The following is a 26,390-nucleotide window of genomic DNA, read 5'->3' as shown; positions in this document are numbered from 1 at the left end:
TATATCATTGCTAAATTGCTTAAACATTACTGGTATTCCAGCTTTACTTTAGTTGCACTCTCTAGGATGTCAAGCAAATAAACCTTGGTAGACCTGCCATTTTATTCTTTCTTCTGGACATTTAATCGCATGAAAACAACACAGAAATGTTTAAGATTTTTTATGTACTATGACAGGGGTGTCCAAGTTTTTTCTGCAGTGGGCCACTTCATCAGAATTGTATACGTGCACGGGCCGGGCTGTTAGCAATCACACTCCTATCATGCCAAGTCAGCCAGTAGATGCTGGTACAGGGTGGCTGTAAGTGATGTGCATACCCTATACTGCAGGCAGCATCAATACACAAGGGGGGCAGCTAGCCAGGTTTTAGCATGTACTGGCTGACTTGGCATGATAGGAGTGTGATTGCTAACAGCAATCACAGTCCCATCATGCCTAGGTTCCAGCACTTACACATCCATGCTATCACACACACTCATTCATTAATATACTCATTCACAGATTAATTCCCTCAATCACGCATACTGATTCAAACAACCTCCCCCACCCCCTTACCTGCACTGCACTGCAGGGGCCACGGCCTCCCTCTGCGTTCTCTTGTACTGCACAGAGGAAGCAGGACTGGAGCAGAGTCATGTGATATCACGTACATTCATGTGACTCTGCTGGGTTCTGCTTCCTCTGTGCAGTTCAAAAGACCCTCCCACAGCTAAGCAGCAGGGCTCTTGTGGTCCCAGTTGCCCTGGCTGCCGATCTCACGCGGGCCGCACCTCGAGGTCTCGCGGGCCGCATTTGGCCCTCTGGCCGCCCCTGTACTATGACATGGTTGAGCATTTTGGGAGAGCTTCCTGTTGAAAAGCTTAATGTTATTACATAGAATTTATATTTAAAATAGCTGAATAGGCTTAGGTGTTCTGGCTCTATATATTAAATAATATGTGTTCACTCTATAGTGAGCAGATCAAGATGGAGACAGCTAAGGATGACACCTTTAAAAAGTTAGGACTGCCTTAAGAGGACTCATTGTTTAATTTTACAGGATGTGGTTTTTATTCTGACAGTACTTTAGGGCTGCACTGTTAAACTTGGAGTGAGCACTGCTCAGCAGGAAATGAAACACAAGCAATTTAGAGACACAATAAGTGTCTAATTAAGTTGTAGAGCCCCGATCCCTAGGACTTTTGTCACCAAAGATCTCCCTGGACATGGGGTTGCAGAGGATGCCCTTCTTCGCCCCCATTACCTCTGCAGTTACATCACTATGTCCCCACCTAGAATCTCCAAACCGAATGGGAAACTATGCATGCTTTGAAAGCTATATGTTCCTTTGCGCTGGATCGCTCCTACCAATTATACCATTTAGAATATGTTTTCAAAAGAGTAATGCATAGAGCAAGCATACAGTGTCTCCGTGTGCTTGTCAACCTACCTTTGTATTTTATAATTGTTTTTTTTTCTTGTGTAGTCTCTGAGCAATCTGTATACATTGTGCTCTGATGTCTTACACTCGCTGGAAGAGGTCACACAAGACCTAGATTCTGACAGTATACAGGTAAGTTAAGCTTTCCAACACCTCACACCCTCAGCACGACACAGGGAATCCCAACGTCATTGCCAAAAATGTCTGCCCACTATCTTTGGAATTAAAAGGGAGAGGTCAAATATTTTCCTTTCTGTTTTAATTTTGCATTATCACTGTTGGAGAATAAAAACTACTATTTCAAAAATATTTTCAGAATTATCGGCATGTCTGAGAACTTTTTAAATTAGCTGAACCTTATACTTTTGAAATATTAGCCATGGAGATTCTACCTAGTTATTCGTCAAATATGTTAACCAGTATGTCAACCAAATACTGGTCCTCAGAAACTTTGACCTGTTATTTTAACATATATTTAATTGCAAAAGCATCAATTGACAGTCTCATATATGAATAGGAAAGAGTCAGTTCCGTGACCCTGAGAATCTGCCTCTTCACCCTGAGACTGAGTTTCCAGGTGTGATTTTTGGGTGTGTGCACAGATAAATGTAGCATATTAGCAGAACTATAACAATGTTATACATTTTTACTACTTATTTATCAGGATACAGAAGCATTGATTTGCCATCATCGAGATGCTATGAAGAGAGCTCTGAGTGATGAGAAACTGCAGATGCTGCAAAGAGATGGTGGTACTCTAGTAGCAAGGCTGCAGAAGTCACCATACTTGAGGTAATGGGATCATGAATGGACAGCACACAAGGTTTAAAGTTGTCCTGTTTTTTTCACTTTTGATGAGTCGTAAAAAAAAAGTCCTATACTTTACAGTAAAATGCTTTAAATTAGTTTTACATATGGGATTGATTGAACTGGATTTAATTTCAGTGATTACAAATCGGTTAATAGCAATCTCTATAAAGTCTAAAATTGAGAACAATACCTTAACTGTGGATGTTTTACCCTAACTAACATGGGATAATAGAGTTTGTTTTTCCCCTTTGCAATCTATGCAAGGATTGCTGTTCAATTAGTTGCAATAGATTTACCTCCACCAATGAATCCAACCCATTGTATGTAAAAAAACAACTTAATGCACTTATACAAAAAACAACAATACTGCCTGGGCAGACAGTATTTTGTTTTTTGTATACATTGTACAGCCAACACACTGTATTTGCAGCATGCTCATACTGTTTGGTAGGCCTCATATTATACATTTGTATTATTTGAGCTTGAGACTAGCTTAGCACACCGACATTTTTTCTTAATCTTAATGCACTTGTCTGGAGAGAAATAATAAAAAAAAATACACAAAAAGCTAATTCAATCTGATATAACATTATTATCACAATAATAATTATATATAAAAATCATATACTGTATTACCTTCTTGAGAAAGTGCACCAGACTTGTGCATTCGGATACGTCTGAATTGCAATTTTAATAAATTTCACCAATTCGTATGAATCTCTGAAAACGAATTTTGATTAGTTTTTCACTCTCACGCGCAGCTCCGCTTATCTTGCGCTTCTTTGCTGCTCTAAGATGTCTTAGTAGTTTGTCCACTTGTCCCTGGACAACAGGATATGACCTTCAGTGAACCTCTACAAAATGGCCTGGCTTCAGGACAAATCCTCTCCCACGAGTGGAGGAACACACGCTCTCTCCCAGTTCCTCCAATCGAGGGGGGGGGTTGCCCTGAAGCTCTGCCATCTTGAAGATCACCGGAGGTCATATCCTGCTGTCCACAAAGAAGTAAATGAAGAAAGTAGACTTTGGAGCAGCAAGTGAAGACAGAAGAAAAAGAAGACGCAAGATAATTCTGATTTCCGTCTGAAACATAAGAGCGGCTAACAGAATTTGTTTTCCATAAACGAATGGAACAAATACGAAACAAAAAATTTGGCCGAATCATTTTTGGTGAATTTCTTTGGAGTGTCTTCTTTGGGACTAGTATTGCAATATTCCTCTTATTAACAGGCTTTATGATACAGTTACATTTGAGTTGTACGAGAGAGTAGATGAGGCCCTGCATCGCCTTGTACAACTGTCTAATCAGAGATTGCAAGAGCTGGAGGACAGGCTTTCACCACAGACTCCCGAGGTGAGAATGTTATTGGCTTAGCATGTAAAGTTTAGCTTACAAACCTGCTCCTGTGCATGACCCTGAATATATTTACAGGATTCTCTGAGTTCTCAAGATGCAACAAAGCATCATCTACAACTAATGGAGGCCCAGGAAGAGGTGAGTACATGTGTTTAAAGATCCCATTATTACCCCAAATGATCTGCCATCCTGCAGAGAAATACCTAACAGTGCACAATGTGAAGGTTGTGTTGTTCTTGTAATGTCATGCAGACAATGAAGGTGTTTCCCCAGGTTGATGCACTCATTTAAATTTGTTAGCCAAGATACAACTGCAGAATCCTGACATTGAAAGTAAGATTCTTCATTCCTTCTCCTACAGACACGGTCATTGGAGGAAGGCCAGGTTCTAGTGCCAGAACCAGAAAGCAGAAGGACAGATGTTGGCGTTAGGATACGAGGCCTAGAGGTCAGCAGTCGAGAGCTAGCAGATCGAACCTGCAGCCCTCCGAGGGGCCATGTTCTGAGCAGAGGTGATGGAAGAGGACCGGATGCTCCTTGGGGAGGGATCACCAGACCAGAAGGAAGAAAGTTAGTTCACTAGCCTCCTCCTTTCAACCATTTCTCTTGTGTCTTGTTTGACTTCATATATTTATTAAATCACTGTTAAATCACTGTGAGTCACTGGAATGTCCTGTGTTTTTTTCCCTTTAGGTCCCCTCAGCGCTTGCTGTTAGATCTTTTATGCTCAGAACGCAGCTATGTGCAGTCCCTGCGCCGTTCTCTGGAAGTGAGAAGATCTTGTCCAGCTAGTTTGGCACTTAGAGGAAACCTGGAGCAGCTTCTGAATTTCCACACTTACTTTCTGCGTGAACTCCAGAGCTGTGTCTCTCAACCATTAACTGTCTCATTCTGCTTCTTACAATATGTAAGCCACCTCATTTAAAGTATCTCCCATAGTCACATACAGTTAAATGCCTTGAGTGTCAGGAAAGTAGGAAATACCTAGCAAAGTGGGCTCAGGTAGCCAGCAATTATCTCCTACGTAGTAGCACTATGTCCCTGCTAGTGATCGCTAAAATAATCTTTCTGTAGTGTAGTGTAGCAGCCTTCTCCTACCTACCTACCCCAGTGGAAATCTTGCATTATTCTGAAGTGTACACAGTAGTTCTATTAAAGATGGATTGCATTTCCTCTTAAATACAAGGAACCTTCTGGGGGAAAGATAAGCATGCTGATCAAACAGCTTCTCTGGTAACATAGCAGAAAAAAACGTTGACCACTGCCAAAACAAGAAAACAGTTTTTTCGGGTAGATTGAAGTATCTTCAACACTGATGGAATTGCGCATAGTGGAAATGGGGGAAACCTAGAAGCTTAATTTTGGAGCTATTTCCTGACTTTAAATACTTACGAAAAACCTATATATTAAAAAAAACATGCAAGCTTTCTTCCTACTACCCTCAACCACCATCTCGAAAAATGTATCCATCCTCCCCACCATTAAGATCTCTATGCCACTAAATTCTCCACATCACCCTCACTACAATCAAATTAACCTCACCAAAGCAATTCCTTTCATTTTGTATTATGCACATCCCACTGCTAAATAGTTATGAGATCGCCAGAGCAGTATGCTTTAATGTGTGTTAATCGTATTGTCAATCTGTAGATTGCAAAGTTATAGCACAATGGAACATGCCAGCACTTCACATATAAATATAGTGTAATGGATGGCATCTGAAAATACAAAAATGAAAGCTTGCAATTTTGTGTACTTCCTAAGTCCTACACAGGCCTGAACTTAGTATTTTATTTATGGTGGCATGTCTTTTTTTGCTGTTAAGTTTTTTTATGGTTTTGCTTTTATTTTTAGGCGGATCAGTTTCGTTTATATTCTCTGTATGTAAAAAACAGGCAGAAGGTGGAGCTCTTCCTCCCTGCACCGAGCGGAAGCTTAAAGGTAAAACATACAGACAGATGTGATTGCTGATAAGGTGGGACTGCCACATTTGTGAATAGTATTTTCTTTATATATATATATATATATATATATATATATATATATATTACTGTGGACAGTTCCATTGTCTGTCACATTAACCTATTGGAGATGAGAAACCTTATTCTGTTTTCATAGTATTCTGACGAAATAACAGTCCTTCTGTACAGATTAACCCAGCAGAATACTCTGGCGTTTCATAGATGAAGGAATTAAAACACTAGAGGGCCACAAATAGGCCAGGATTTCTGGATATCCCTGCTTCAGCACAGATGGATTAATAAAAATGACTGAAATTGATTTAATGTCCCTGATACCCCACTATAAAAGAATCCATATTAAAGTAATCTATAAGCTTGTGAGAAGGGCTCTCTTTTACCTAATATTATCGGTTTGTCTTCAATTGGTTTTGTCTAGTTAAATGTATGTACTGCAAGAAGCTCTGCGTAAATTGTTGGTGCTATATTATTATTATTAACATTTATTTATGTAGCGCCAATAATTCGCACAGCCCTTCTTAAAATACATTTATTCAAGAAAAATTACAAAACCGATACATTAGGTAAACAGGGCCTATATAAATAAAATAATTCTTCCAAAGTGGAAAAAAAATATTAGTGCACTTACCTGATACAGAAGCTGCCGCTGCAGTTGCCCTCATTCTCCATGGTTTGACTATTTCTGTTACTGAGCATTGAAATCAATGGGAGCGCTTTCCATGCAAGCACACTGGGGTTGGAACAGACCCCTGCCCACAGCTTTCCCTGAGCGAGTGCTGTAGTTCACTGAAGGTGAGTATATCCTATACACAGAGATGTGCTTGGTGTAACACATCTCCTGCGTGGCATTTAGCAGAGATTTTGAGAAGGGGCAAATGCATGAAGGGGGATTTTGCAGGACCCCTTTTGCAATAGGGAAAAACATGAAGATTTAAAGAGAGCACACAGCTATGATATACATTAAGGTGTATATGATGGCTGGAGTGTCCCTTTAAATTTTGTTGAATTAGATGTCTGCAGTTGATCATCCTTTGCTAAACACTTGTTTATCCTGCTCCCATTATGGTTGGTTCCCAAACTACCTTTTTAGAAGGCTGCCTCCTGGTGGTCAATTGATGTTATGTCAATGTGAATAGGGGCTTGATAACTTAAAATAAATGTCATGAGAGAGGTTTGCTTTTAACCAACTGCTGTAGCTAAATAAAATGAACAAACATCAAAATATCTATACAACAGTGCATCTGAAAAGCAAGGCTAGAAATCAGAGATCATTTAGTAAGTGAACTGCAAGCTTGTGTGACGCCATCTGCTTTCGTCTGGCTGGATACTGGCTAATCTCATGGGAGAACAAAGCAGAACATACAAGTCCCGGAAAGCAGATATAGAATGGAATATAGCTTTTTGAGTTTATAATTTTACATAAACAAATATATATCATAATATCAATGACCACTTTAACTATTTCCCTGGTGGGTTATTTATTTCAAAGGACACTGCTACCAGGTTACTGATGGTAATATACTAGTTAGACGCTAAAAATACAAAGCCTTGTATAAATAGATGTCTGTTTTGCGTTATCAAGGAAGTCTGCACCATGTATAAGCACGTACAGGTTGTCAGAGTCCCAGGCTCCCATTTTCACTATTAGAAGAGAAACCCATAGGAGACAGCCATGTTGCCAACAATAAACAAGCAACATTTTTAGCCCTCTACACTTAGATGCTAGCTTGTTGAGATTAAATGTTTTGAGCATGACTTGTCCTTGGGACTCCCATATAATACAAGTATCCCACTACTGTGGGGGATGTGGAGATGGCAGAGGCGTGCGGTTGGTTAGCACTTACAAGCAAAGCAGAATAATAATTTTCAATTTACGCTGGCTATAATGAAATAAAAAGTCTGATAACAAATTAAGTATATATTTTGTATGTATATATATTTATAACACTTTTAGTAAAACATGAGGTGTTCATTGCATTATTTAAAATATTTAAGGACCACTACATTTTTTGTGTTTGTGCTATGTCTCATAGGTGTCATTTAATGAACTCACACAAACTATATTTTTTTATTCTGGGCAAGTAAGGCTGTTTTTTTTATTATTATAAATAATTCATTTTAGAAATGGGATTAAAAACCAAATCTATGCAGTTTTACAGGTATATAAATTATACAAGGATAGTATAAATGGGTGAAAAATAACCAAAACTATATGTGTTAACCTGCCCTGATTTGAAGCCCACCCCATATTGCTATATCATTTTGATTAATTTTATGATTAGTTTTAAAAAAAATGAGTTATTTTTGTAACTTCTATAAGCACTAGCTAACTAATTTCCCAGTAACTAACCGCACTAAACAATGACAATGACACAATTTATTAAGGCATATACTAAAAATTAACTCCTTAGGGCCAGGTAAAAAATATTTTGTAAACCTGGGTCTTGGGACGTATGAATCACTGTTTCTTACTGTTCTCTGTCTTGTATCCATGCATCTCATTGGCTGTAGAAGTGGTCACATATGAATGGAAGTGCACAAAGTCAGGAACAGCGGTGACCACATGATCATGACTATGTGTAACCATTTCTAACCCATGACTTACCAGGTACGTCTTTGGTCTGCTAGGGATATTTTTTTATGATGTACCTGGACGTCACTGGTCATGAAGGGGTTTATCTTGATTAATCACCAGTAAACCCCTTTAGATTTACCGTATTTGCTTGATTATAAGACGACCCCCATAATCTGAATATTAATTTAGGAAAAAAGAAAAAGCCTGAATATAAGACGACCCTATAGGAAGAAAAGTTTTACCAGTAAATGTTAATTCATAATTCAAAGGCATTTCACAGAGCACTCTGCCTCCAGAAATGCCTTATGCCCCCCATTTAACACTCCCTTCTCCCGCCCCCCCCCAAACTTACTGGAGCTTCTGAGTCCCCTGTCATGTAGCCGGGGCAGCGTGTAGAGCTCTACGCGATTCGCGTAGACAACTTACGCTGCAGCCGGAAGGAGGTGCGGCTAGCAGCGGGGGTTGTCTGCGTCCATCGCGCAGACCTTCCCCGACTGAGAGAGAATTCACCCCACCGGTGCCGTACCGGTCCGGGGAACTCTGATCTCTGACAGCCGGGGAAGGTCTGCGCGATGGACGCAGACAACCCCCACTGCTAGCCGCACCTCCTCCCGGCTGCAGCGGGAGTTGTGTACGCGAATCGCGTAGAGCTCCACACGCTGCCTGGTGCTTAGTCTGGGCAGCGTGTAGAGCTCTACGCGAATCGCGTAGACATCTACACGCTACCCCGACTACACACCAGGGACTCAGAAGCACCGGTAAGTGGGGCGGGGGGGGGACAGGAGGATCCAGGTCCCCTGCAGCTCTGCGGGGGATCTGGATCTTAGTCGTCTCATAGTCAGACCTATTTGAGGTCTGATTATAAGATGACACCGATTATAAGACGAGGGGTATTTTTCTGAGCATTTGCTCTTATAATCGAGCAAATACAGTAAATCTTCATTTGACGTGTGTCAAAATCTCTGTGAACTTATGAACCCATTCAAGGGCCAAAGCAAGCTAGGGATACATGCAGCAGTCCACAATATTTGGAAATATTTTCTATGCGTGCAGGGAAATGGGGTCCTAAAAGGCCTGGTGCAGTTTTAATACAGTTGTAGTCCTATGTGTGTAGGCTTTCACTAACTTATTCTTACAGGGTAGAAGAAGGGATCAGAAGGAAAAGGAAGAGGAAGAATCATGGGCAATCTTGCAGAGACCACTGGAGCAACTGGACCAGTACCAACGGTTTCTGGGCGAAATGATACAAGAGTGTGATCAAGATAACGAGCAGGAACGACAGTCTCTGCACACAGCCCGTGACCTTGTGGGATCCCTGGTGCATCATGGGAAAAATCTGCTGGCTGCTGAAGCTATCAGAGGGTTTGAGGTAGTACATTCCACATTCCAAGTTTAAGTTTAAAATGCTAATTGATTATTAATTATTAAAACAACCCTTTGCAATTATGTAAGCACACCTAACAATTTCCTTGTTTTCCATGAAAACAGCTAAGTGACCCCAAACCTTCGAATGGTAGTGTATGTAAATATTGTAAATATACCGTATTTGCTCGATTATAAGACATGCTCTGAAAAATAACCATCATCTTTTATTTGGGGTCATCTTCTAATCAGATCTCAAATAGAGGTCTGACTACAAGACTAAGATCTAGATCCCCCGCAGCGTTTCCGGAAACCTGGATCCACCTCTCTGGCAGCCGGTGGACATCTTTGCGATGCGCTCAGACAACCTCCGCTGCTGCCGGTACCTCCTCTGGGGGTTCTATGAAGGAGCGCCGGCATCACATGACCTTCCGGCACTCATTCATAGAAGCCCTGAACAAGTGTTGGCAGTTGGCAGCAGCAGTTGTCTGCGCGCATCTCGCAGACCTCCACCTGCTGCCCCACTAGACACCAAGGAATCTGAAGCACGGGGGACAAGTCTAGGGAAGCACTGGTAAGTCGGGGGAGGGTAAGAGTTGCATATGGCATATGGGGGGGTATAAGGGCTTTCTGGAGGCAGAGTGACGTAAAGGGGGTCAAAAGGAATATCAGAGTGGCAAATAGGGGTTTAAAAGAATATCAGGGAGGCAGAGTGGCATATAGGGGATTAGAAGTAATATCAGGGAGGCAGTGGCATATTGGGGGTTAAAAGGAATATCAGGGGGCAGAGTGGCATATAGGGGCAGAGAGGCATATAAGGGGGGTTAAAAGGAATATCAGGGAGGCAGAGTGGCATATAGGGGGTAAAAAAAGGAATATCAGGGAGGCAGAGTGGCATATAGGGGGAAGAGTCGCATATAGGGAGGTTAAAATGCATATTACGGAGGCAGAGTAGCAAATGGGGGGTATAACGCATTTCTAGGGGCAGAGTGGCATAAAGGGGGTATAAGGCATATCTGGGGGCAGGTTGGCAAATAAAAGGAAATAAAAACAAAAAATGCATTTTTTTCTTAAAAACTTTTTTCTTATAGGGTAGTCTTATATTCAGGTTTTTTCTTTTTTTTCCTAAATTAATATTCAAATTTTGGGGGGTTGTCTTATAATCGAGCAAATATGGTATATTTATAGAAAGTTAAATGCATCATAGTGTAAACTAATGGCAACTGTACCAATTTGAGGTGAAGTCCATGCAAAATACATTCTGCATAACTGTGAGGCCCAAAGAAAAAAATAAGCACATATTTTGTTAAAATAAACCTAATGATGCAACAATAAACACAACTAGTTATTGTGTGTTAAGTTAAAATATAGCCTTGCATAACATATACGTAAAGTACCTATTTGAGCAAAATAACTTTTCCCTAGAACACAGATGTGTAACTGAAATTCTAAAGATGGAAAATGAAATACAGTATGTCCCTGTATTTAAAGCAGACCTTCAATGGTGAGCCCCTCTCCATACTCATTCTGCTGACATTCTGAGAAATATCAAACTTGGGCTCAAGCTTTAAAAAGTAAATACATCTGCACGCTCTCTTGGGTAAATGGAGATTCTCTAGAGCCTAGATAGCTTCTAGATAGACAAAGGAGGAATGTCCCCACTATTAGCATTAGACGGCGCATACAAGTTAAACTGCCCATAAAGTAACATAGAGAAAGTAGGCACTCCTCTCATTGGTTGCCCATCTCCATAGAGTAACATGGAGAAGGTAGGCATTTCTCTCATTGGTCACCCTCCCCTGTAGCATTACATGTAGACCCCAGGTGCCCTTCTCATTGGTAAGAAAGTCGAAAGTAGGACACTAATGGCAATGGCCAGTGAATCTCTCCCGCAGACCCCTTATTCTCATTTCAAAACAGCTCTGGAAATCAATATTAAAATTGTTACAAGGTACTAATAAAGTATTTAAAAACTACTATAACTGTAGATTCACAAAAAGTACAAAAAATTCTACATTAATATGCTATGGTTTTATGCTGACATAGCGTACGAACAAACATATCCATTTGCCTGGTGTGCCAGATGGCCGCTCCGGGCCTGAATGTCTCGCAAATGTAATATAGATGGGTATCGCCAGTTGATCACGCTTCTTGATTTTACCTAGGTTGATGAGAAAGAGCATGGTCGTCTTCTCCTCAAAGATGTCTTTATAGTTTGCTCAGGGAGAAAGAAGTCTTTACGGCACGTATTCCTCTTCCAGAAGCTTCTGCTTTTCAGTAAACTAAAGACAGCTGAAGGAGGAATGGAAACGTACAGCTTTAAACAGGTTTACAAGGTAAGGGGAGACTGAATGTGGAAAACCAGCCACAACAAATTGGATGTTGCTGTTTTTCTGCAAACCTGTAAAGGGGCTTAAGGGGTTTTAAATGATAAGAGGGCTCGCTTTTATTGGAATATAAAACATCACATATTTAAAATACAATAAAAAGGGAACAAACACATCAAAGATAAACCCATTATTAAAGTCAATAATACAAATCACTTGTGTCTGTTTAGTTTTGATATTTTTTTATATATAACACTCATCCACCAAGTCTGATTCACCTTCATTTCCCATTATCCCTCCATGAACAATGCCCTGTAATCAGTGGCGGAACTACCAGGGTCGCGACTGCGACCGGGCCCTGGAGTTCTGCCAGTCAAGGGGTGCCGAGCGGTCGTTTTCAGCAACCGCTCGGCACCCTTCTGTCCAGTGGCGTCGCTAGGGGGCAAGGGGGCCCCCCCCCAGGTTAATCCTTGCCCCCCCTGTTGCCCCCCTGCCGAATTTGGAATAAATCCCGTCTTTTTTTTTATTTTAAAAAAAATTTTTTACTGCGGAGGAGAGAGAGGGTGCGGCCCGCGTAGGATCGGCAGACAGGGCAACCGATCTTACGCGGGCCGCACCTCGAGCCAGGCTACTTACCTGTGGGAGGGTCTTCTGTACTGCATAGAGGAAGCGGAACCTAGCAGAGTTCACGTGACATCACATGACTCTGCTCCAGTCCTGCTTCCTCTGTGCAGTACCAGAGAACGCAGAGGGAGTCCGCGCCCTCTGCTGAAGTCTGTGAGCGGCATCGAGGAGCTGCAGTGCAGGTAAGGGGGTGGGGAGGGTGTTTGAATGAGTATGCGTGATTGAGGGAATTAATCTGTGAATGAATGAGTATATGAATGAATGAGTGTGTGTGATAGCATGGGTGTGTAAGTGCTGGAACCTAGGCATGATGGGACTGTGATTGCTGTTAGCAATCACACTCCTATCATGCCAAGTCAGCCAGTACATGCTGAAACCTAGCTAGCTGCCCCCCTTGTGTATTGATGCTGCCAGCAGTATGGGGTCTATACATCACTTACAGCTACCCTGTACCAGCATGTACTGGCTGACTTGGTATGATAGGAGTGTGATTGCTAACAGGGGTGTGCAACCTGTGATCTATGCCTGTAATTTAGGGGGTTTTAAATATACCTTTTAATGACGTGTTTTTATGTGAATTCCAATTGATCTATACCTGCAAAGCTGGTTTTCCATACATTATTTATGTATACCTGCAAATACAGTGTTTGTATGTTTTATTCAGTTGATTAATACCTGCAATGCTGTTTCCATGTATTTATTTGATCTATACCTGCAATGCTACTTTTCATATACTATTGTATACCTGCAAATACAGGATTTGTATGTCTGATTCTGTTTATTTGATATATACCTTCAGTGCTGAGATCACAAGTGAATTTCAGTTGATCTATACATGCAAAGCTTGGTTTGTGTGTTAATGTGTTGATCTATACCTGCTATCGGCAACTGGGGCTAATATTAATATACCGTATTTGCTCGATTATAAGATGAGGTTTTTTCCAGAGCAAATGCTCTGAAAAATACCCCTCGTCTTATAATCGAGGTCGTCTTCTAATCAGACCTCATTCTGCTGGGGCCAGGCTGCTTACCGGGCTTTGGTCGCGAGCAGCGTCGCTCCTACTAGCTGCAGGAGAACAGGAAGCTAGCACAGTCCTCACATAACTCTGCCTCCTTCCTCTGGGGGCGGGGCAAGAGAAGTTGCTCGCACAGCCGGGCCCCTGCAGAAGTCTGCGAGTGGGAGATCTGCAGTTCAGGTAAGGGGGTGGGGGAGGGTTTTTGTGATTAATGTGTGAAGTATGTGTGATTGTGGAATGAATGAGTATTTAAATGTTTGTGAATGAGTGTGTGTGTGTGTGTGTGATAGCATGGATGTGTAAGGGGGTGGTGGTGGTAGCATGGCATAGGGAGGCTGTAATCACACTACTATCATCCCTAGGTTCCAGCATGTACTGGCTGCCTTGGCTTGATAGGAGTGTGATTGCTGTTAGCAGTTATATATATATATACCTCCAGAAATGCATTTTAACCCCCTATATGCCACTCAGCCCCATGATATGCCTTTTAACGCCCTATATGCCAGAGTGGCATACAGGGGTATAAGGCATATCATGGGGCAGAGGGGCATATAGGGGGTTAAAAGGCATATCATGGGGCACAGTGGCATATAAGAGGGTAGAAGACATTTCTGGAGGCAGAGTGGCATATAGAGGGTTAAAAGGCACATCAAGGGGCAGAGTGGCAAATAGGGGGTATAAGGCATTTCTGGGGGCAGAGTGGCAAGCCTGGGGGCAGATGTGCATAACGGGGGGGGCAGGTTGGCAAATAAAAGGAAATAAAAAATATATATTTTTCTCAATCATAGCTTTTATTAAATATGAAAAAATAGTTTACATTAATTAATATTTACTAGTAAAACTTTTTTCCTATAGGGTAGTCTTATATTCAGGCTTTTTGTTTTTTTCCTAAATTAATATTTTGATTTTGGGGGGTCGTCTTATAATCAGGGTCGTCTTATAATCGAGCAAATACGGTATATGGGCAGCAGGGGCATCAATACACAAGGGGCAAAAACACTAAGGGGGGTATAAACGACAATGCAGTGTGAAAAATCCATCCTGATGTAGACGTCTGTGACATAGATTGTGTCCTGCTGTTTGTGTATTTTTGGTTATCAGTGTAGCAGAGCCTGTCCCCGGGTGTGTGTGTATAGGTGTTGGTGTGGCAGAGCCTGTCCTGGTGTGTGTTCGGTTGTCAGTGTGGCAGAGCCTGTCCTAGGGTGTGTGTTTGGGTGTCAGTGTGTCAGAGCCTGTCCTGGTGTGTGTGTGTGTGTTTGGATGTGGGTGTGTCAGAGCCTGTCCTGGTGTGTGTGTGTGTGTGTGTTTGGGTGTCGGTGTGGCAGAGCCTGTCCTGGTGTGTGTGTCTGGGTGTCGGTGTGACAGAGCCTGTGTTGGTGTGTGTGTTTGGTCATCTGTTTCCTGGCACTTAACTTACAGTAGGAATTATTTAATTTATATTTATCCAGAGATAAAATGCCCTCCTGAAGTTGTAGTGACTTCAGGGGACAAAACATTCAAGGCCCTGAAATTTAGTGGAAAAGTTATTTATTGTGTTATAATATTTATTTCAAGGATTAGTCGCACTCAATTGTGGCTTCAGGCTTCCCATGATCAAGTATTATTTTAGCCCAATAACAAAAGTATAATTCCATAGCACATTACTTTTGGAAATGATGAATGCCCCCCCCAGTTTGACTGTGGTATCTTGTGTGCCCCCCTATATATTGTTTCTAGAGTCGCCACTGCTTCTGTCTCATCTGCTCCCTGCCACCATTGCCTGCCTCAGCGCTGCCCCGACTGCAGTGGTGGGAGCGTGAGGCGTCTGTCTCGGGTGCCGGCGCTTCACGCTGAGCGCCGGCATATGACGTCATATGCCGGCGCTCAGCAGTGAAGCCGTGCACACCGCGGCAGAGCAGCGAGACAGAGGCCTTGCGTCCCCACCGCAGGACTGCACGGTAAGTGACCTACAAAGGGGGGTAGGGAGAGGGTAGATAGTGAGAAGGGGGGCTAGGGAGAGGGTAGATAGCCTGAGAAGGGGGTAAATGGGTTGGGGGGCCCTTAACAGATTCTCGCACCGGGGCCCTGAGGCTTCTAGTTACGCCCCTGTCTGTAATTCCACTGTCAGCCAAACCTGTTATATCTAACATATGTCCGGGACTGTGCATGCTTTTTTTTTCAACAGTGTGTGTGAACCTTCGGTACTAGAAAATAACAGAAATAAGTTCTAAATTCTAGTTAAAACAATAACAGCATTAACTATACAGAGATGTAAGGATCAAAACATAATCTGGAAAGTGACAGTCCACTTTTACGTGTACAAAGACAATCTTGTATGAAAGGAACAGGGGTGGGCTGCTCCAAAATTCTTCAAATTTAAGTAGTAGTTCCAGTTGTGGAAGTAAGAGACTGCCAGGGTCATGAGCAGCTATTAATAAAAGGGTTTAAACAAAGTAAGGGAGTGAGTGAATGAAGTAGCAAGATATTGAATTGTAAGGAAGGGAAGAAGCTAGTAAGTATTTATGTTTGTTGGAGTGAGTGTGTGTTTGTAAGTGTGTTTTGGCATGTGTGCTTACTAAATATCTGTTCCAGTGCATACATTTGTTACCAGGATAGAAGATATCAGCCTTCCACTGCAAAGGATCCTTTCTGTGTACAATTTTTTCAATGGTCTATACCTAGACATAAAGTACATTATTTATATTTAAAGACCTAGCTGAAAGCCACATTACTTTTGTTGGTTATATTGCTATTTTAAAAGTACGACATTTAAAATAATACATTTGCTTTATGAATTTCTTTGCATATAGACTGCTGACATGGGTATCACGGAAAGTTCTGTAGATGGAGACACAAGAATTGAACTTTGGTTTCGTCGTCCAAAATCCAGAGAGACAGTGGTCTTACAAGCTGACAATGCTGCAGTAAAAGAGATCTGGACCAATGAAATTACCAAACTGCTATGGAACCAGGGAGACTTAAGCAAAGGTAAGCTCTGACTACTGCCAGAAGCTGTTTTGTTTTTATTTCAAAGTCTACATGTAGTCACTCAGTCTGGTGAACTTGGTGCTGAAGTAGATTGGATAGCCTACATTATACATACCCATCTATACATACAATGTCCCTTCCTGCGGAGACCCACTGTGCCACTGTTACAGGGTCACCGTACCCAAGGCTGGGTACCCCTGTTTGAGGGCTGAGGAATCACCAGTCAGTCCCTCATACGGATAGCACTCAGCTATCCACGGATCATCCAGACCACCATTCGTAGCAAAACAAGAAGAACTCTCTTTATTACAAACACACAGAACTTTATACAATCTCAATGCAATGTGTACCGAACCCAACCCCCAATCCCATCAGCCACATCCCATCACAAATCCCATCAGTATACAGGGGATGTATCAGGTGAGGGGATTACAGAATACAATGGGTTCCCCCACCTGTGTTATCCCCCCTGTAGTGCGGGGGCCGTCTGGGCAGACAGGGCTGTGTTGGTTGATTAAGAGCCCCAGCCAGATTATAGGATCGTCTCTTTGAAGGCTGGGGCTGAATCCACATCAGTCTCTGGGCCGGTTACACAATAAACACAATATAATATATTACCGGGTCACGGTATACGGAACCGGACACAAAAGTGCTCCGTGACCCGGCTAAACTTCATATGACACCTGAGCCAGCTAGCCTGGCCCTGTCACAGATCTCCCCCTTGACCAACGGTCCGGCAGACCAGGCAGATCCACACGGGTCTGCTGCAGGCTGTCCGAGTGGACAAAGTTCAAAGGTGCAGGCCTTAGTTCATGGCCCCCTTTGTCAGAATCATCCATTGAAGGTGGGCCAGGGCCCTGGTTGCCCAAAAGGATAGTCAGTAGTCCTCTGTGAATTGGAGGACGGTCCCAGCTCAGCCGGGGGCACATGGCTATCCCCCTCACCGGAGTAACAGGGGCACGTGGAGACTCTTGCTCCCTAGTCTTGGGAACTGAGTCTGGGGCAGCTGCCAGGCTAGGGTGGTTGCATGGAAGGAAAACCCTGCTGATCGGGCCGGGGGCACTCGGGGAACCAGGGAAACACGTAGAGGTAGTAAGAGGGGCCTCTACCGGGACACTGGAGTGACCTAGGGGACACTCTGGGACAGGAACAGGTGCCCTTACAGGGTTATTGGGCGAGCTAAGCAGCTCTGCGGGGTACTCAGGGGACCCAGGGGAATACTCCGGGGCAGGGACAGGTGCCAATACTGGACCACCGGGAGGGTTAAGCAGACCCTCGATCTTCCTCTCTGGGACAGATGCCTCTGCCTGGGCACGGGGAGAGTCAGAGGAACACTCTGGGACAGTGACCTGGGCTTCTAGGAGGACACTTGGGGAACCAGGGATCACTTCGGAGAACACAGGGATAGGAACCAGGGCCTGCGCCAGGCTACTGAGAGGACCCAGGGAACTCGGCAGCCCCTCTGGCGTCCTCACTAGGTCGGGGAAAGGTGCCTCTACCGGGTCACCGGGGACTTCAGTGGGAACCTCTGGGGCAGTGACCCGGGCTTCTCCCAGGACACTCGGGAAATCAGGGGGACAATCTGGGGCCCTGGCTTCTACGAGCATAGATAAGGGTTTGGTGAGGGGGATTGTGCCACTTACTCGGGCGGTGGGGACAGTCATCTCTTCTGCCGTGGTATAGCAGCCAGGGTTGTTGGTGAGGACTTGGGTCGGAGCTTTTGGCTTCCTCCTCCGCTTCTTTTTGCTGGCGAGGACCTCGGTTCTTCTCGCCAGGGCAGGGGCCGAGGAGTAGGTGAAGAGGACCTCGGTCCCACTCCCGCAAGTTGTAGTACCATGCTCCCAGTCTGCTTGTAACTCCTGGAGCTCCACTCTCCGCAGCAATTCTTTATAGTCCCTCTCGAGCTGCCATTCCTCTTGGACCAGGCAATCCATAACAGCCTCCAGCTCGGGGGGAATAGCATAAACCAGGACTTCTGCACGGTTGTCCCAGATTGTATCCCTGCGGTACTGGCAGGGGCTTCCGAAGGACGAGTCAAATTGGAAGGCATCATATATCAGTCCTGGGTCGACGGGGCTATACAGCATCAGAGGGTCGCTGTGGTCTTCACCTGCTAACTGCTGGGAGAATCCCTGGTAGCGGCTCTGGAGGTCGAGCTCTGCATATATGAGACCCCTCAATTCGTCTTCCCACTCCGGCAACGGGTTGTCCCCCAGGAGTGGAACTCGTAGATCCCACATTGTCCAGTACTGTGCCCAGTACGTGTCAAAGTGGGGATGGGAGAAATCATCCCTCCAGTCTGCAGGCGCAGACTCTAACTGCCTCTGCTGGTGTTCCAGCTCACACACCTCGGCTGTAACCCGGTCTGTCTCATCCTCTGGTTGTCGGAAGGGTTGGATATCCTGGTATGATATTTTGGTGGTCTGTTCCCCTAGTCTGGGAGATACAGACCCACTCTGGCTCAGTTCCTGGTGACACATTTTAATCACCGCCGTCACTTGCTCCGATGTAGCCCCTCCTGGGTACAGGGATAAGTGCCATAGAATGTTCTTTTGTAGAGCACTCAGTCCGAGGCTCTCCTCTGGGGCATCCTGGTGCCGGTCCATCTCTCTGCAGTCCGCAATCAGAGTAGCCTTTCCTTTGCTACAAACCTCCAGGAGCTCTCTTGGTGTCTCTCGTCTGCAATCCCAGTTGGTGGTTTGGATTTCACCCAAGTCGTGGGATTCTTCCCACCGCTGCCAACCAATGTTACAGGGTCACCGTACCCAAGGCTGGGTACCCCTGTTTGAGGGCTGAGGAATCACCAGTCAGTCCCTCATACGGATAGCACTCAGCTATCCACGGATCATCCAGACCACCATTCGTAGCAAAACAAGAAGAACTCTCTTTATTACAAACACACAGAACTTTATACAATCTCAATGCAATGTGTACCGAACCCAACCCCCAATCCCATCAGCCACATCCCATCACAAATCCCATCAGTATACAGGGGATGTATCAGGTGAGGGGATTACAGAATACAATGGGTTCCCCCACCTGTGTTATCCCCCCTGTAGTGCGGGGGCCGTCTGGGCAGACAGGGCTGTGTTGGTTGATTAAGAGCCCCAGCCAGATTATAGGATCGTCTCTTTGAAGGCTGGGGCTGAATCCACATCAGTCTCTGGGCCGGTTACACAATAAACACAATATAATATATTACCGGGTCACGGTATACGGAACCGGACACAAAAGTGCTCCGTGACCCGGCTAAACTTCATATGACACCTGAGCCAGCTAGCCTGGCCCTGTCACAGCCACTGCCTGTCTTCTACCTCGACGGCACCTGCTTCACTGTGCCCCTGCAGCCAAGCAGGGGGCTCATATTCCTGGTAGTTAGCCAAGCAGTATCTGGCACAACTGACCATTACATCAACAGAGACTTTAATATGTAACTGGTCCCCCCATTGCAACTATAACAGCTTCCACTCTTGTGGAAAGGCTTTCCACAAGATTTTGGAGTGTTTCTGTGGGAATTTTTGCTCATTCATCCAGTAGAGCATTAGTGAGGTCAGGCACTGATGTTAGATGAGAAGGCCTGGTTCCAAATCTCTGTTCCAGTTCATCCTAACGGTGTTCGATACGGTTGAGGTCATGGCTCTGTGCAGGCCAGTCAAGTTCTTCCACACCAAACTCTTCCAACCATGCCTTTATGAACCTTGCTTTGTGCGCTGGGGCACAGTCATGCTGGAATAGGAAAGGGCCTTTCCCAAACTGTTCACACAAATTGGAAGCATTGCATTGTCCAAAATGTCTTGGTATGCTGGAGACCATTGTGTATGAGGTATATTGTTGGTCTTCTAAGCCCAATTTGCCAACAACATATCTTATTAAGGTCAACCAAGTTGTTTAAAAGTTGCCAGCCCTTTAGAAAGAATAATATGATGACAGACATAAGGCCTTAAGCAGTTCTTGTCTTAGATTCAGGGCAGCTATGTGCCTATCCCATGAATGTTTAAATTACCTCACTGTATTAGCCTCTAATACTTTTGTTAGGCGGATGTTCCATTTATCTACCACTCTATCGATAAAACTCCCTTACATTACATCTAAGCATCTGAATGCCCTTTTCACTACTATACCCTGACTAGGGGTGGGCACCAGATGCATTTTTGCTTTAGGGTAGCATAGAATGTACTGTTTGTAAAAGATATGTATCTTAAAAATTGTAAAAAGTGTTGCTCTAACAGAATTATCACAGGTGCCACCACCACTCCCTGCTGCATGAAGTATACAAGCACATTCTGGTAACCTAACTGCCAACAAATATAAAGGTTTTTCACACTACTTATAGTTTAGGCCCTAATTGGGTTATTTTGGGAGTTTCTTTTCCCTGTTAATGAATTTATTCACAGGGATAATATCCTGCGTTAGCAGATCACTGCTCCAGTTTTATCAGACACTTGGCTTGTTATGTTAGAGGACTATATTAAGCTTATGCTCCTTTTACCATTATAGCATTAAAGATGAGCTGTCATTTATGGCAATGTCACATTAATCTGAGTAGAAAAACTGTTTATGCATTGGATCAGCATTCAACTTGTTGTTCAGGTATCATTTACCAGGAGTGTTTTGTGTTGACTGGAATGGAGACAAATGTGATGCCAGTTAGCAGACTGGCCTAGTCACAAGTATGAGCCTAGGATAATTCACAAGCTTAAATTTTAAAAAACAGCCAGGCTGTTTTGACCCATGTCATCTCAATGTTATGCACAGACAGCAGATCTCCAGATACAACCTCTCTTGGTTCCAGTCACCGTTCGTTCCTCGATATTAAAGCTGGATTCAGTGCAATAAGTGAGAGGACAGTTGGAGCCCTGCTAACAGCAAGAGGTATGTTTGATGAGCCTGCATGCCTAGAAGAGTGAGGCAAGTTATAACAAAGTAATAAACCAAGTGCCTGCTCTTTATAGGTTCTCGTGCTCGATCAACGATGGCTCTCTCTTCCTGTGAGCACAGCTCACCATCTCCACCATCCTCTCTGAGCCTTGCTCTTACATCAGGACTGAGTCCACGAAGATTGCGTTCTCCTGGAGGGAGTTCTCTGTCAGACAAAATCAGTGAAGAAGGCAGTGAAATATTTCCAGGCAAGAAAATACATATTTACTTTAATTGTGGGCATAGGTTCCAGTAGCCAGTCAGGTTTTAGCTAGTTTACGCAAAGATCATGTTGTGAAGTAAGAAATACTGTTCAATTGTGTAATTTGTTTAAAATACAGACATGTAATTGTTATTTATAAATTATTCACGTTTTTGTGATTTTTGTTTACAATATGCGTGTCATTCTTTAGGTGGACCTGTGTGCCTCAAGTCAATCTCGCCTATCAAAGATGGAGAAAAGCCAAGAGTGAGTTAGCCAAGTACTTTTCTGTGCAAATGTATGTTGACTACTCCTCATGCAGACTTATGATCACTCTCATTTGTAACTCTTCATTATAGGAGTTCACTATTGAAAGTGTCTTCCCATCCACCTCCGTGTGAATCACCACTCCCCTGGAAGAAAAAAATCACCTTCTGAGGTACCAGAACCACTGAATATGATGCAATGAAACAGCTAAAATGCAATAATGTAAGTGACAATTATAACAATGGTGCTAGCAATAAAGTCATGAGATTTCAACACCGGTACAGCAAGGACATAAAACCACTCAAAAAGGTCCAGGCTTTACTGCAAGTGGAAAATGGGCAACTGAACCTGAGAATAAAAACAGTTACATGTCGCTAAGGTTACAACGAGAGGAGCAAAGGGGAATCTACACAGGACAAGTCTCTCCCAGAACTGGGACAACAGAGAAGATGGTACAAGCGACACGTGTCTATCAGAAACGGAATATAACTGCAGATATACAGGAGACAAGTGTCTACAACAACTGGAACCGCAAGGCAGCCAGAATAACTACAAAGGTTAATTATCTACCAGCAAAGGCTTTGATTGTAGATTTTGTAACAGAAGTATCAAAGCTGCCAATTGCATGAACATCTCAGAACTTAGCATCTCAAAACATTTAACTATAAAGAGTTTCAAGGAAGAGTTAAAATGGCACCCAAAGGAACTTCAGCGATGCCCTTTATGGTAATGGAGGAAAGTTCATTAATATCCTGGTAACTCCCATTCAGAGGTAACGGTATACCGAATGGATACATGACGAGCCAGAACAGCAGCATCTACCAGAGTCGTGATTATCACTAAAATCAACCCAGCAATTATATAAAAGAAACAAACAAACAAAAAAAAACAGTATTAATTTTAGTAGCAAACGTAAATATCAGTATTAATAACCACATGAATGTAATTAATTAACAAATGAATGGTGAGTGTGTGCAGCAACCCTATGTTACGGTTTCCAACCTATCTTCTAGTCGCAGGTATAATTATAGCTGCTTAATGAAAATGTAATCAACAATAAGATAAATATACCAAGGAAGGTCTGCTCTATAACCCTACTATTAACTCACGTAACTACTCCATTGCACGGAATTACATTAACAAAGGTTTATTTTGAGCAAAATAAGTCAGTAGCAATTTTACTAATAGGGCAAGTATACAATTGGTACGAATGTACATGCTGGTAAAAGCTATAGAAATCCAGGAATACAAAGCATCTAATATAGGAGTCTAGATTTTAGTGGGCACTTTACATGTGCTAATTTGTAGTATCAGGAAATATGTAAATGGCCATATTATGGCATAAAGCACTATAGGCTAAAGAAAGACTACACACGCATAACTAGATTAAAAACACAAAATTGGCTGCAAATAATTGAGCATGCAGTGTGGCATTATGGGTAATGATTATTAGAGATAAATGGATTACCCACTATTATAAAACAGCAGAAGTCTATATGATTGTGGTCCATAAGAAAAGTATCTGAAGGGTTTCCTTTTAGAAACGTGATTGAAATGTGTTTGCTCCAGTATGCAGCGTTGTAGTTCAGCTTCTAAGAAGTGCATGTTAGGAAAAATGGCACTATTTTCTATGTTTGTTTGGTACAATCCAATTGATTACGCACTTTTTACATTTTTAGGCACTTCTCAAAGTAAGCATATCACGTGTCATAAGATTATAAGACAACATACTTATTGTTTTATTAGCCTAAGCCTCTTAACATTACAGACTGGCCTAGATCACTTCACCAGCGCTGGATATTACCCAAACTCCTCTTGGGTCAAAATCCAACCATGCTAGAATAATGACTTCTAGAAAAGATTGCAAAGGTCTAATAAACATATATACCTATATGTAGATCTCTATTTAGTGGCACACATGGTACATTTCAAGCTCGTGTCCTTTAAAACAAACATTTCCTGATATTCCATAAGTATATTATTAATCTCCATTTAGTCTTTTTTTTATATATATCTTTTTTACTTCAACGGTACGTTCTTAACCATACTTCTACATGAAATGGTGGTACACTACATACAGGAATTTCCATGTTATTGGAATATGCAGTCCTCTGCTGTTACACTGTTGGACAGTTTATCGCATTTATTTGCCTTTAACTTTATTGCAAAAATGTATAATCTGTAACTCATAACTTTTACTGACTGTGTTCGCTCTCACTATGTTAAAGGCGCTGTTCCACATAAGGGGCATTCCATATTAGTACATAATAAAGACCTGGCAATGTTGGAAAAATTGACTGTGTGGAACAACACAGTTAAAGGGTGGTTAAAATGCCCATGTCAATTTAATTGCTTTTGTCTGCCACTCTCCTTTAGGGAGACCACTTTTGTGGCCATGTTTTCTACTCCACATAATTTTCACATGTTGCTGGTAATTCACAGGTAAAGCAAGGCCCTGCCATGCATGAGATGTATAAGTAATGGGTCCCGTCTATGAGTCTATACATTTAACACATACTGCGGGGAACCTCACCTGTGGCTGGTCAGCAATATGAGAAATGTGTGCTGGAGAACATGGCTGATGTGGTCATCCTGCTCTGTGTATTATCCGTGGTCAGTTCTTGGCACGTTTTTTTAAATATATATAAATATATAACTTCACTTATGACTTGATCCTCCTTTATTCACATTTATCATTTTTTCTCAGCACACTTCTCTCTCAGCAGCTATCCGCCATAAACATTGCTGGTACTTTTAAGTGCATTTACTGCACAACTCAGTACAGGGATGGATATGCTTATATTAAAGGATAGTTTGCAAATGGACCTTATTTGGTTGGAACAATCCCAACAACACTTATGTCCCACTGACAGGTGTCACAATTTCTCAAGACTTCTGGCAAGTTTCATGGACAAGTCAATTTGAATCTGTCACAGGTGCTGCATATGTTCATGGCAGAAACAATGTGGAATTATTAGGTTAGGAATTTTTAGGGTGACTACATCAGACACTTTTTGCAGTACACATATAAACTTCAAATGCTGATGGCCAGAACATGTAAAGAGATTCTCCGGCAGTATATGGGATGAATAACATAGTTTATGCCAGCATGCTTTTTGCTTGCTCACATAATGGAGAACATGTTAATTGTGCTCAGTACTCAAGACAGGTGCTGGTCAGCAACACCTGAAATGATCCTCTCCCTTTAAAAAATGGCTAGGAGAACCAGTTAGTAGAAGCTGCAGATCCAGAGACCCTTCCACTGTCCTGAAGTTTTGCGGTGCTGACCAGCTGCTTGAAATTAATGGGGCGCCCTCCGCACACGAGGATCTTGTTAGATCCCAATCCAGAGCATCTGCCAAGATAGAGCTGGATCTGACTGGTGGTAAGTAAACCATGTATCAGGAGATGTGTTTTGCAGAACACATCTCCTGCACTGTACACAGCAAGTGGACAGGGGAAGGGGCAAATAAACATGGGGTGGGGGGTTACAGAACCACACACCACTGTGTCTGTTGCAGCTTTCATATCCCAGTGCTCCACCTCACAATGACAAATGGTGCTAGTTACAGCATACAAGGAGGTTGACCCAGGCAGAGCATTATAGTGTAAATTGGCCTGTTTTGAAGATGAGATTCCCCCATGTAACGGCTCCACTGAGAATTGCTGCACTGCGGATTCTACCGCTGTAGGCCTAGTCAACTTTGGTCAATTTATGCTGCTAAACAAACAAAAAATAAGTGTATCGCATACAAGCAGGCCTCTGGATGTGGATTTGGTTATTCAGCTTCAGAAACCGCATCCAACACACCTCAATTTTGGTACAAACCTTGTTCTGTACACCTTGAGCTCGGCAGCTCCTTTAGTTTTAGTCACTTAGACTTTTGCTATCACTGTGTAAGTGGGTAGACAAGTAAGGATTCACAGGATGAGACAACATTTAAGTGTGTGGGTAAATGTTTGGCCACAGCGCAGCCCTGTCTTCATTTCTATTGTCATTTGGATTTAACACACTTACTGTGTTTCCAGGAAACATTATGGTGTTTTTTAGTGCGATTGTAAGTTACAGTCAATCATATCTACAACTTGGAAACCTATTGCCTTAAACAATAGTAAAACAATCCACTATGGCAAGCAGGGTAAAGTCTACTTAATCTTGATGGAACCTCTCGGTGCACAGCAGCACTTTGCAAGTTCTCACAAGACTGTAACTACCTTTAATCTGAATTCCAAGACCATTTAGAGGATAAAGTAAGATTTAAATTCTTAACATGCATTTCCTTAACATGGAGCTTCTGGTAAACTGGTGGATAATTGAAATATTGAACTTGCACAGGCTAATGGAACACTATAGATTTGTTTAACCCTTTGAGTACCACATGAGCAAGCAATCCTGTTTAATCTCAATAATTAAATTTAGGAGTCAGCATTAAGGTGGTGTCTTTTATTTTAATGATACTACTGACAGGCTGATGTTACATGAGGAAAGCAGTTAGTGTGGTGGAGGCGACGAATGTGGTTGTAGATAGTCCAACTGTTCTTTCTTAAGATGAGGAGCCCTTAAAGG

At 42.8% G+C, this 26,390-nt stretch overlaps 1 protein-coding gene across 1 annotated transcript in view; it reads left to right on the top strand.

The window, feature by feature from the left end:
- Positions 1-22,452, top strand: part of LOC149277979 (rho guanine nucleotide exchange factor 40-like) — a 46,207-nt gene extending 23,755 nt beyond the window's left edge. The window contains exons 11-23 of the mRNA XM_089502474.1: positions 1,466-1,552; positions 2,085-2,212; positions 3,461-3,584; positions 3,949-4,157; positions 4,281-4,356; positions 5,442-5,528; positions 9,280-9,510; positions 11,669-11,839; positions 16,260-16,437; positions 21,193-21,309; positions 21,390-21,563; positions 21,768-21,823; positions 22,108-22,452. Coding sequence (XP_089358600.1) covers positions 1,466-1,552; positions 2,085-2,212; positions 3,461-3,584; positions 3,949-4,157; positions 4,281-4,356; positions 5,442-5,528; positions 9,280-9,510; positions 11,669-11,839; positions 16,260-16,437; positions 21,193-21,309; positions 21,390-21,563; positions 21,768-21,823; positions 22,108-22,452 — 1,983 coding nt within the window. The remainder of the gene's footprint in view (positions 1-1,465; positions 1,553-2,084; positions 2,213-3,460; positions 3,585-3,948; positions 4,158-4,280; positions 4,357-5,441; positions 5,529-9,279; positions 9,511-11,668; positions 11,840-16,259; positions 16,438-21,192; positions 21,310-21,389; positions 21,564-21,767; positions 21,824-22,107) is intronic.
- The last annotated feature ends 3,938 nt before the right edge of the window (positions 22,453-26,390 follow it).

The sequence above is a fragment of the Sceloporus occidentalis genome, unplaced genomic scaffold, assembly GCF_023333645.1.
Source record: "Sceloporus occidentalis isolate IW3139 unplaced genomic scaffold, rSceOcc1.0.p SCAF_204, whole genome shotgun sequence".
In the NCBI taxonomy this organism is placed as follows: Eukaryota; Metazoa; Chordata; class Lepidosauria; order Squamata; family Phrynosomatidae; genus Sceloporus; species Sceloporus occidentalis.
This window is presented reverse-complemented; position numbering and strand designations above follow the sequence as displayed.